Source organism: Meriones unguiculatus, chromosome 2, assembly GCF_030254825.1.
Source record: "Meriones unguiculatus strain TT.TT164.6M chromosome 2, Bangor_MerUng_6.1, whole genome shotgun sequence".
Taxonomy (NCBI): Eukaryota; Metazoa; Chordata; class Mammalia; order Rodentia; family Muridae; genus Meriones; species Meriones unguiculatus.
Window position 1 is genome coordinate 104,504,286 of NC_083350.1, and position 12,507 is coordinate 104,516,792.

Consider the following 12,507-nt stretch of genomic DNA (forward strand, 5'->3'; position numbering starts at 1 on the left):
ACCCCAGTGACACTTCCTCCAACAAGGCCACACCTCCTTCAGAAAGACCACACCTCTATGAGCCTATGGAGGCTATTTTCAATCAAAGCACCACAAAACATATTTACAACTGAATAAATAATTTTCAAAAATATTCTTTTGTGGACACACACACATATTTATCAATTTGGTTTTCTATATGTGAATGTGTTTTGTCTATATGACAGAAGCTCTTCATTAGCCTCAATAATAACACCCTACCTTTTGTTGTTATCACAGGTTTGCTGAACATATTACCAAAAAGCAGAAAAGATTCAAACAGCTCCATGTGGTGTTTAGACATTCATTCCACTGTAGGCGGAGTGAGCAGCAGGGTACAGACACAAGAAGCCGTGGCATTACCTCACTGTTGGGGTCTACCCCTATAATCTTGGGCTGAGACCCGAGGAATATAATAATCTCTTCTTCCTCATCCAGTGGCTTGATGTAGATGCCTCTCCCTGCCTCTCTGAGTCAGCTGCAGCAGGTGTGTGGCGGTCTGCTATCTTATAAGATAGCTGGGATCTCTCACACAGGCTTGTGGGTGTGAAAGTCATTGCCATTTTCCAGTTGCTTAGAGTGCTTCTTAATGATGACCCAGGCTGCCTTTTTGCACAATTCTGGTTTAAATGCAGCCTGTGTTGGGGGCCTGGGTAAAAGTGCAATACCCCATTCTAACAGAACCGTCAGGATCCAGCCCAAATCTGCCTGCTTCTATTTTGAGAGTGTGGCGAGCCTCATGCTGTTTTCCTCATTTTCTGTTTTCCACACTGGATGTGCATTAGATCCCCAAACATCTAACATTACTTCCTGGGGGTTTTCACAGCTTTTTCTCCTATTTCAGAGTAGCCTTGCCTCTGACCTAAGAGTGCTGTGTGGCTGTCTCCTATTTACACATCCCACCTGTGCTTAGCAGCCGCATGGCTTACATGGAAGGGATGCACTCTACAGTCTAAAGGGACACAGAGCCACCTTTTTTTTGACCATGATAGTTGCTTCAGGCATTTAATGGTTATGAGGTCTGCCTTGGGTTTGACTTAGTCAGCATTAAAACATGTCTCCCATTCTCCTTGCAGCCATGAGTGAGCTGTGACTGTTGGTGGATATATTTTACTATAGAAGCACAGAGGCAAAAGTTCTATATATAATTTGGAAAGACAATTTGAAGCTCTTAAAAACAAAGCCAGATGCTTGATCAAACTATATTTTCAGCTGTTGGAGCTCAGCATTTTCTATACTTTGAAGATGATTTGAAGCATCTTATATACTGTTCTTGCTCTTCATAAGCCTGGCTGCACCTTACCCATTCTCCAATTTTCCTAAACATAGTTTCCTCTGAGAGGTGTCTTACTGACTTCCCAGATGAGGTTGGGCCTTCCTTCTGGCTTTCTTGCATTGAGGATTTTCTTTTCTCCCCATCACAATTGTAGTGAATGATTCTTTTTAATTTCCCTCTCCCTGAGGGAAAGCATAAGTGAAGGTGGGACACAAATACCTGGCTCAACGCTTTAAAACAAAGTTCTGCCATGTTCCTCACATGTGAACTGTTCAACAAACAGAGACTGAGTGCAAAAGTTAACGAATGGCAGAGCATATTACAAATAACTATTATAGGTAGTGTAGGCCTTCCTTCCTTTCAACCATCCTTCCTTCCTTCTTTCCTTTGTTTCTTCCTTCCTTCTTTCTTTCCTTCCTTTTCTTCCTCTCTCCCTTCCCCTCTTTTCTTCTTTGTTTCTTTCCTTCCTTTTTCTTCCTTCCTTCCTCCCTTCTTTCTCCTCTCTCCTTCCTTCCTTTCTTTGTTTCTTTTCGTTCGTTCGTTCGTTCGTTCCTTCCTTCCTTCCTTCCTTCCTTTTTGAGGCAAGATTTTGTGTACAGCCTGATCTCAAACTTCTTACTATGTATCCAAGAATGACCTTGAACTACTTCTGGTTGCCCTGCCTCTACTTCCTGAGTGATACAATAATAGCTATTTATCATGTCCAGCTGATAGCTTTTTTTTTTTTTTGTTTGTTTGTTTTTTGTTTTTTTTTTTTTGGGGGGGGGATTCAAGGTATGATCATTTATTTGTTCATTCTTAAAGACTTATTTTTGACTGGACTCAGACTTCGAAGTAGAAGCTCTCAGCGAGGACAGCCTACGTCTCTTGGCAATCTGTTCTTGGCGCTTTTCTTTGGCTTCCTTCATTCTCTTGGCCAAAAGTTTAGCGTATTCTGCAGCTTCCTCCTTGTTCTTCTTAGTACGCTGTTTCTTCAGAGCAATACGTCGGCGTTTATGTTGCAGGACACGTGGTGTGACAAGACGCTGAATCTTGGGTGCTTTGGTCCTGGGCTTCTTACCTTCTTTGTTTAAGGGCTTTCTGACAACATACTGGCGGACGTCATCTTCTTTAGAGAGATTAAAGAGTTTTCGGATTCTACTAGCTCTTTTAGGCCCCAGCCGACGAGGCACAGTAGTGTCTGTCAGTCCAGGAATATCCTTCTCTCCTTTTTTCACAATAACCAAGTTGAGAACACTCAGATTGGCATCCACAATGCATCCACGAACAGATTTGCGCTTTCTCTCTCCAGTTCTCCTTGGTCTATAACAAGAATGCCCCTTACTCAGCAGCAGGCGCACCCTGCCATGGGTCAGAACGCCCTGCTTCATGGGAAAGCCTTGTTTGTCATTCCCACCACTGATCCGGACCACATAACCCTTCCACTCTTCACCCAGGGCATCGGCGGCTACTTCAGTGGCCATGCGCTTCTCATAGAACGTACGAAGCTTGCGCTCATCGTCCACTTCAATGAGTTTCTGACAGCCGGTGGCAGGGAAGGAGATGTTCAGCTTCATCTTGACACAGCCGACGGCCCAGGAGGCGCCACGGAAAAGAGGCTTTTTTTTTTTTTTTTTTTTTTTTTTTTTTAGTTTTCAAGTAAGTGACTTTTATTTTTTTTTCTCTGACATTTCACAGTCAATTTCTACATAACTTTACACTTTCTTAAAAGAATTCACATTTGGTAAATAGTCTCTACCCTAAGGAGGATGTGACTGAAAAGCCACTTCAGTATATGTGCAGGAGTAACTTGTCTGCTGAAGAAATCATACCAGAGAGGAAAAGTCAGACAATACTATAATCAATAAAAACAGTGTAGTAAATTGCAAAAGACATTAAATTCTATAACCGATGCAGTCAGGAACCTTTCTAAACGTATTTCAATACTGCCAATACAACCTGACAAAGGTTCTCCTATGGGTTGGTCTGAGCTAAACTCTACTTCTCATCCCAGGAAAACAACGGCCCTGCACAATGCTCCATAAGGACTTAGAGCATGCACCACGAAGGCCACTGCTACGTACAGCCTTGGGCAACCAATGCAGATCCTCCGTGTCCACTCGGGCTTCCTCCAAGTGCTGGTCTGGCCTCTGGCCTCAAAGAAGCGCTCCTTCTAAGATCTAGCTTCTCTGCTGGAGTCCATCCGCTTCCAGCTCCACCAGGAGCAGAATGCTACGCTGACAGTCTAGAGACTGTCCTCTAAAATCACAGAGGAGCAGTGACAGGGGCGCTGACTCTCCCCGCCACTCAGCAGTGAGGGTCTACGGTGGCTCTCATCATCTTTTATGAGGACTGGAAGGTAAATGAAAGCCCAAATCTAAGAGGAAGAGTCCAAGAGGCTTACAGCCCATAGAGGGCTTTTCCAATGGAGGAGGACATTTGGTTCTCAGCAAGTGATAGCTTGCTTTTTAAACAGTGATTTTTAGATAAGAGTTAAAAATGTCTCATAGCCAAACTTTGGGCAGAGTGCAGGGAGTCTTATGGAAGAAGAGGGGGGAGGGATAGAAGGACACAGAAAGGACAAGAGAGGTCTCCTCACAAGGAGACCAACAAAACTAAAAAAAAAAAAAAAAAAAAAAAATGAGCCGAGGGGGTCCTGCAGAGACTGATGCAACAACCAAGGACCATGCATGGAGAGGACCTAGACCCCCTGCTCAATGTAGCTGACAGGTAACTTAGTCCCTGAGTAAGGGGAGCAGGGGCTGCCTCTGTCATGAGCTCTATTGCCAGCTCTTTGATCACTTGCACCTGGTGATGCGGCCTTTCCAGGCCACAGAGTAAGAGGATTCAGGCAGTCCTGGTGAGACTTGATAAACTATGGGCAGATGGCAGGGAAGGAGAATTCCCCCTTTCAGTGGACTAGAGGATAGGGGGAAGAGGGAGGGAGGAAGGGTGGGAGTGGAGGAGTTGAGGGAGGGAGCTGCAGTCGGGATATACAATGAATAAATTGTAAAAAAAAAATACAAAAAAAAAAGGTCTAAGAGATTGGACTACAGGAGTTTATAGTTAATCCAACTTGAGCAAAGCATCCTGAAACTCCAGGATGTAGATATACTGTCTCTGCCATTGAATCTCTGTGGAAAGGGTTTGTGTGTGATGATTAAAAGCGCCATTGCATTGCAGGCAATGCTGGAGAAGAAGCGGTCCTCTGGGTCCTTCTGGCTTGGGTCAAGTTTCTCAAGTTCCACCTGTAATGCCTTTCTCTAAAGTGAGGATTACAATACTGTCTGTTTCATGGGGCTTTTGTGAGTATTAAAGGATGTTCTTTGCCTTTCTCAACAACATATTTTTATTTAAAAAACATTCATTTATCATTCATTCATTTATTCATCCATCCATCCATCCATCCATCCATCCATCCATATGTGTATTTGCGTAGCTGTGAGTGTGTATGCCACAGCACAAATGTGAAGCACAGGGGATGGCTTACAGAGGTCTGTTCTCTCCCACCATGTAGGTCCCCACAACCAAATCACGCTCAGCAACAAGGACCTTTATCTGGTTGATCCACCTCTCCAGTCTTCGGTATGTTAGTAAGTATGTTACACAATAATGTTACATGTGGCTGTTAAATGATGGGCCACACGTGACACACCTACCTCGATCACCTTACTTCCATCACATAGTAAATAGCAGAGACATGACGGGTAACGCTGCGTGCAGCTATCGGCTACTGCATCATGGCTGCATCTCTGTGTCTAGGCTTGCGGGGTAAGGTTTCTCTTAAATACATCTACAGATATATCTAATATGTAATATCTAATATGTAGAATATATGATATGCAAGCCCTGTGAAAGGGTCCTTGGACCGTAGGGGACTCCCAACCCACAGGTTGAGAATCACTGTTCTTAGGGCTTTCCTTCTCACTGATCCAATGACACACTGAGCTGAATTGATGGGAGGCTAGATTTTAAAAATTACCTCTGTCTGATTCTGATCCTCACGTGATCCTGTGATTGTGAACAGCTGTTGCTCTCCAAAGACAAAAATGCATCTGAAGGAGTATTTATTTTGACTTATTGTCAGTTGTTGGTTGGAATGTAAATAGCCCAGAACGTGCCACTCACTGGACAAGGCCATTGCTTTTCACCAGGGACAAAATCGCCTTGTTTTCCTTTAATAACCTGCTTGTGGTTGGAGCAGTCATGGGATTCTTTAAACAGAGCAGAACGCTGCTTTTGTCATTTGCATATCACTCTGGATAGTACACAGGCTGCCATGTCCCTAACTTGGGAACTGCGCAGTGTTAAAATGGGAACTACGTGTCTCATGTATTCATTCCCACACATCTCCCAAGCACAGGTGGCTGTGGCTGAGGCAGTTGCACTATTTCTTTACTATGTGTGTGCGCATGCGCATGCGCTGCGTGCACGGATGGGCAGGTATACGCACCCAAGCATGTGTGGAGGCTGTCTTCCTCTATTGTTTCCTATCTTCAGTGTCTTTTCTTTTTCTTTTTTATTTGCTCCAAGGTCTCTCACTGACGCTGGAGCTCCTGCCCTTTTGGCCACACTAGCTTGCCAGCAAGCCCCTAGAATAATTTCTCCATCTTCCAGTGCTGGGGTTATACACAGAGAAAGTGCCCACCTTTTGCATGTTTGCTGAGGATCTGAAGTCAGGCTGTGAATTCACAGCCCTCACTGGTAAAAGTAGGCTATGAAGACTCACTCTTGAGTTTCTGAAGTTGTGTGTAATGCATGAGACAGATTTTATTTTTTAATTAGCATTGTCTTCATGGGGAACTTAGATTTTAAAAAGCATCCCCTACTTGTTGCCTGTGATGTGGCTGCTTTTCTACTGGTGTTTTCTTATTTTTATTTTTTTCTACTGTTGGGAATAGCAGGTCTGTCTACCGACTTGAAATGAATGGCATGTACCCTTTCCCTCAGGTACCAGCCGAAGAGCAGGCAGTGAGTGTGGAGCTGTGGGGCTCTAGGCTGATGCACAGACTCACACAGAAAGCAAGCCAACTAATTTAGTGATCACCATCTCACTTTCACAAGCTTAACACAGCTCCTGTCATCTTCTCCTCAGCTGACCTCAACCTTGGTGACAGCATGTCTTGGCAACTCCGTCACAGGAGCCATGGCTTGCACAGGCTCTTACCATTTCCAGCAGTTTGGTGAGAATGTGAATGCCATGGGTCTCAGTTGAACAATGGACTGTGGAAAAGCCATTTTGGGAAAACTCCATGCCTTCCAGATTTTTCTTTCCATTAAGTAAAAAAACTGAAAGTTATTGAAGTCATATTCATCTTTAGAAAAACAACAAAGCAAACAAGCTTGGTCTCCCTCGGGACTGTCCTAGAATCTCCCTCAGAGTCATCTAACTCTTCTCTAACTGTACAATGAGACACAGCTTTTTTGGGGAAGCTTTTGGGGGAAGGGGAAAGACAGAGATTTTAGCTCAGGCTGGCCTTCAAACTCCCTTTGTAGCTGAGGATAACCTTGAACTTCTGATCTTGCTGCCTCCACCTCTTGAGTACTGGGATGACGGACATGAGCCACCTCACCTGGTTTATGCGGTTCAGGGGACAGAACCCAGAACTTATGTATGCCAGACAAGTGCTTTACTATTGCCCTACATTCCTAGCCCGAGACATGAACTATTATTACCCAGATTTTCTATTGCACTACCCAGGCAGGGAGAGGTTTGGTGACTGGAGTTCAAATGCAGAAGGCACAAAGCCTCTTGGAGATGCAGGACATTAACCAAAGATAGTTCTCTATTGTGTATCTATGGAGGTGATGAGGGTAAGAGAGAAATTGCTCTACAGATATTGATAACAATAACTAGTGTCAGTTCTGTGCTTTTTACTTTATAGTCGTGTCAGAGTGATAGGCACTCAGCATACATATGTCATTCTTCAATTTTTCCTTTTTTAGGTATCATGTCAAGTTGGTGAGGCTGACCTTAATGTCATGGTGTGGCCAAGGATAACTCTGAACTTTATTTTTAAAATATTTATTTTTTTACCGTGTGTGTGTGTGTGTGTGTGTGTGTGTATACCTGTACCTGAGTGTGCAGGTGCCTCTCGAGGACAGATGAGGGTGCCAGATATCCTGGAGCTGGAGTTGCAGGGAGTTGTGAATTGGGTCCTCTGGAAGAGCAGGATGTGCTCATAATGGCTACTCCATCTAACCATCATTATCTCTAATCCATCTCAGCTGTGAACTTCTGATTCTCCTGCCTCTACTTCCTGAGTAATGGGGATACAGGCTTGGATCACCAGGCTTACTCTCTGCAGTGCTGGGGACTCAACTCAGGACAAGCATTCTGCCATTTGGACTTCATCTCCATCCCCAAGCTTTGGATTTTGGATCATGTGGCATGATCCTCTCTAGTAATGCTGGTGGCAGTGAGGTACATACATAGCTCAGTTAGCCATGTGACCCCAAGTCACATGATTCCAAGTCAATGATGTTCAGTGTACAAAGTTGCCAGTGTTTGCTGGATATTGATAATCGATGATTCACGTGACATTTTCATACTTTGGTATAAAATAGGCTTTGTTTTGGATGACTGTGCCTAGCTGTTGACTACTGTAAGTTTTATTAGCATGTTTCAAGTGGGCAAGGCTGAGCTGTGGGTTTCAGCCAGTTAGATTTATTAGAAGTAATTTGGTCTGTAATATTTTTGAGATTTTCAAATCAGGGAACAAGCCCAGTTAAGTTAAAGAACATCCATGTTATCTTTTAAAATCACTACTAAAGTCCCCAAAGAGTCATTATTACGTTTATTTCACGGCAGTAGCATTCATAAAACACTGCTCAATAAGTCATGCAACAAGAAAGTGGGAGAGCAGGGATTTGAACTCCTGAATTTGGCTGATGAACACTAGTCAGCAGGGCCTGCTCGTGGGAGACTCCTCCTCCTGGCCTCTGGAGAATGGTGTGGATCCCATGCTATGTTGGTTGCCAAGGACTGAGTGAGCTTACTGGGTTTCTTCTGCTTCTGCAAAACCTCAGGATCTTTCTGGACCCTGGCTCTCGTATCCCATTGCCTCTGTCCAGCTCTGTTTCCCACATTCTGTTTCTTAAGAGCTGGCCGAGGTTCCCTGGCAGATGGCCAGCTGAGAACTTACTTCATGATCATGTGTAGCAGGAGTAAACGAGTTAATGTGGTCCAGATACTCAGACTTTTGGCATCAGCTCTCACCAATATAATCACAGCTTATTATCCTTTGAGGCAACAATCATTCTTTCATTTGTTCCATAAACACTGAGTGGCTGTGATGGCCTGGGTCCTGGGCTGGGTCTCCATTAGTATTTGTGACTGGAGCATTTTTGGAAATGTGATGCCCCATTCATCCGAGTGAGTTTAATGGTGGAGTCCTGGCACCTTGGCAAGCAGGCTTTTTGGCCCTTCTCAGCTCTCATTAGTTCAATGGTCATTGACTACTTATCTGATCGGCTGCTCTGGCTGGCACCACCTTTGAAAAAAGTGACAGAATTTGATTCCATTGTGAAGAGAGAGAGAAAGTTTGTCTATGGTGAGATGAATTTTCTTTTTTTTTTAAAAAAACATAAAATCTATGAAATGGGAATTTAACTGCACCGGAATCCATTGTCTAAAGAAGAGGCTTTCACTGCAGCCCGAGACATTTTTGTTTTTCCCAGTTTAAGTGACTTAGTTTTTTTTGTTCTCCTTCTGGTCCGTGAGAAAGGGTACTTCTCTGGACAGGATAGACCTGCGACACTGTGTGGTTTCGCCGGTGTCTCACACTGGGGGATGCTTGTCTGCCAGCGCGTTATCTACAGTTTTCCTGATTCTGAGATGACCATTGTATGGAGTTGTTAGCAATTAGGACTCACAGGGCTGCAAAGGGCAGGGCTGTGAGATCCAATGAAGACTCTGTCAGGCCAGATTTAGTGAGTTTTAAAAGTAACTTTACCACAGCTCCGGAGGCAGGGTGAGGAGTGGGATGGGGTAGGGGTGGGGTGGGAGTGGGGTGGGGGTGGGGTCTGGCAGTAACCTTGTGGCCAGTGAAGAATTTCCTTCGTTTGTTTCCGCAGAGCTCGCAGGAGGAGGGTATCAGCAGGAGCATTCACGTGTGTCCTAAGTAGTCAGAGGTCACATGTTCGGTGGGCGATTTACTTGGTCAGCTGAGAGAAGCATGTGATGCTTTTGGGTTTAGCTTTTCCGTGTGTGAAAGCATGGATATGCACAGAAGGTTTCTGAGTGAAACGCTATTGGGCAGGATATGGGAGGCGTGTCACGTGGGGCTTTTCTGAAAGAAAAGTTTGCTAGAAAGACTATAGGTGGTCTCCATGGCGAGAGGGTATGAGGGAAACACGTTCCTGCTTTTTCACAAGTTCGCAGGTGACTGTCCTGGTGGCTTGTGAGGACTGCTTTTTTTCAGCCCAAGACTTTGCGGTTGTGAAGCTGAGGAATGTAGCTCAATTGGTAGAGCCCCTGCTTAGCTTAGCGTGCAGGAAGGCCTGGGTGGGCTTCCCAGCAAAGCGTCATACCTGGTGTGGTCCTGCGTGCCTTTAATTCCTACACTCAGGAGGAGGAGGCAGGCGGATCAAGAAGTTCATCTTTACCAGCGCAAGGCCAGCCTGGACTACCAAAACCAATCAGAAATGGGCCGAACGTGGCAAGCAAGGCACGGAACAAATGGGACAAGTTCTCCGTACTGTGCTTCAGAACACGGATGGCCCAGTCTCCCTTGGTTGCTCAGGTCGGCCTTGTGTTGAACTTGGCTTATAAGCTGTTGTCTGCAACCATCAAGCAAGCACCGGAAGGCACACAGCCAGTCCTCCTTCGTGTGCAGAGGTTGGCACACCCTGGCTTTGTCCTGTCACGGTCCAGACAGCTCCAGCTCTCCCCGAGGTGGCATGAAATACTCCTGGAAACTATCAAGAGTTTATTAGGGGATGACAGAAACCTATCCTAGACCTCTGATGCAAACGTACCTGTGACAGCGAATGGATTTGCTCACTTAACTTCCTTCATTCTCAAACCCCAGTTCAATTTTTTTCATCCACCTGAGGGAAACCGGGGAGCTGGGCTTTTCCTGCTTCTGACTTCCTTTGTTCCCTCCTCTCCCTCTCTCCTTGTTTCAAATGAGGAGCAGGAACTGGTTCCTTCATGTATGTGAGTTTCCCACTGGCAGCACCCCAACACTCAGAATCACTGTTTCCCCAAAGAGACTCCTTCTCTGCTCGGCGTGTGATGGAGGCGGCCGCTTAGCTCTGCCTGGGCCTGTCCCAGCAGCTTGGCACTAATGCAAACACAAGCACTTCAACTCCGGCCCATGGCGAGGGCAGGGCTTGGGGAGAGTGACAAAACCCTAGGGCACACCCAGAAATGTGCTCCTTCCCTTCAGGTTGCTGTGCTTGCAATCTCTGGGTTCTCCCACAGCCTGCTTCCAGAGTTTTATGACGGGAAAATCAAAACAGGAGGGGTCTTCGGGTTGTAAAGAAAATCTTTCTGTTCTGAGCTATGGCAATTTGTAAGTCTGTGGTATTCCTCCCTCTAACAACTTCCCCCAATGTCATTTCTGCCAGTATCATAGGGAAACAGCTATGTGGTCAAGGCTTGAAATGCGGGTCCACAGTGCTTTTTTTTTTTTTCTTTTACTAGCTCAACTTCGGAATGGACCTCAGTACCCACCAGAAGAATGTAATGGAATAAATTGTGTTGTGTACCCGAATGCCTTTCCAGATTTATCTATTCTATCATTTACAATGAAGGTGTAAATTGTGGCCTTTTAAATTTCAGCTGGAAGAAGCTCTCAGAGAACTTCACAACACCTATCACATCTCCCTGGAAACATACACATAAACCCCGTGTTTTCACACCACAGTAGACTTCAGCGTGTCTAGCAGAAACAACACACCTAAACAATTCACAGAAATCAGTACAAGTTCATATCTGTCAAAACCACACATGCAAACAAGAAGAGCTAGGGAGTCTTTAGAATGACCTGAAGAATAACAGCATTTCATTGAGTCTATCATGAAAGTTCCTTTTAAAACTCAGTGTACCAGGCTCTATGGTTTGGACATTGCTGTTTTTACTTTAAGGAGGACTGGGAAAAGGCTCCTCGTCTTTGCACACTTGTTGCCTAATTGTGAAGGGAAGTTTTCACATACTCTTCCCCTTTTAAAGCATCTATTAAGAAAGACAAAATAATATTGGATTGCAGGGATATCGGTTCAGACAGATGCCCACTGTCTAAACAAACAAACAAACAAACAAATAAAAGGGTATAAGGGTATCACCACTGTCCTGTGGGAAGTGCTCGTGTCCCACTTTCTGTGGCTTTACTGGAACTCTAGCCCAGGATGGCTCTCCATTTTTCTGTCTCTTGCTCTCTCACTACCCAGCTCTTATTCGTTCATATTGATAGCTATATCCAAAGAGAGGTTTGGAGAGCACCAGGGCCTGAGGCTTCATGTAAAAGTTCTAGATCCATGTGTGACTGAATTCAGCTTGCTTCTGGTGTGCTCATCTAAAGTGTAGTGGTCATTTCTTCACCGCAGCCTGTAAAGTTGGGTCCGTTTCATTGACAGCCCCTCACATCCTGATTAATACTCTGAATAATATGCTACCTTCTCCTATAATTATCACAGAACTTCTTTTAAAGAAAGCAACAGAGTCAGAAAGATGCAGGCACGTGCATAAAAGTTCCTTGTATAAGAAGTGGCAGATCTATTCTCAAACTCATGTGTGTTTAATTCTAAAACTCTGGCCCAGCCCGCGTGAGTCTACCAGGCAAGGTTGTTCAGTAGCAGCCGACAATTTGCTGAGCTTCAAGGTGCATTGAAAAATATTTAAAATCAATTCTTTGAAGGTTTTGTAAAATGTGTTTTGATCACATTCCTCTCCTCGCACATCTCTTTCCAGATCTATCCCCTGTTCCCCTCCCACTGAACTTCTTGTTTGTTTTTAAAAATCCATCTTTGTGCTGTCCACAATTTTTTGGATGTCTGCAGAGCAGCCACTGCAGCGTGGACCACTTTACCAGGGGCTACCCTCTGAGAGAAAGCTGACTTTCTCTCTCTTCTCAGTTTTCAACAGCAGTTAATGTGCCAACTATGATTTATTAGTAAGCATAATCAGTATGAGGGGCTGAGCACTGTTTGTCCTTATGTTGCCATCAGGGCCTTTTCCCCTTGTTCTGGTCTTCATTCAGAGTAGCAGGCCGTTTGAAACAGAAGAATAA

At 44.7% G+C, this 12,507-nt stretch overlaps 1 protein-coding gene and 1 long non-coding RNA gene across 2 annotated transcripts in view; one reads left to right on the top strand and one right to left on the bottom strand.

Annotated features, from left to right (window-relative positions):
* Positions 1 to 2,057: 2,057 nt before the first annotated feature.
* Positions 2,058 to 2,890, bottom strand: LOC110565807 (small ribosomal subunit protein eS6). Its single transcript, XM_060377951.1, has one exon. It carries the CDS (start codon positions 2,848 to 2,850, stop codon positions 2,101 to 2,103), a length of 750 nt encoding a protein of 249 aa, XP_060233934.1. The 5' UTR covers positions 2,851 to 2,890; the 3' UTR covers positions 2,058 to 2,100.
* A 400-nt stretch (positions 2,891 to 3,290) lies between these two features.
* LOC110565805 (uncharacterized) overlaps positions 3,291 to 12,507 on the top strand; it is a 36,072-nt gene continuing 26,855 nt past the window's right edge. The window contains exons 1-3 of the long non-coding RNA XR_009589647.1: positions 3,291 to 3,632; positions 4,457 to 4,578; positions 4,791 to 4,858. This is a non-coding gene — a long non-coding RNA (uncharacterized LOC110565805). The remainder of the gene's footprint in view (positions 3,633 to 4,456; positions 4,579 to 4,790; positions 4,859 to 12,507) is intronic.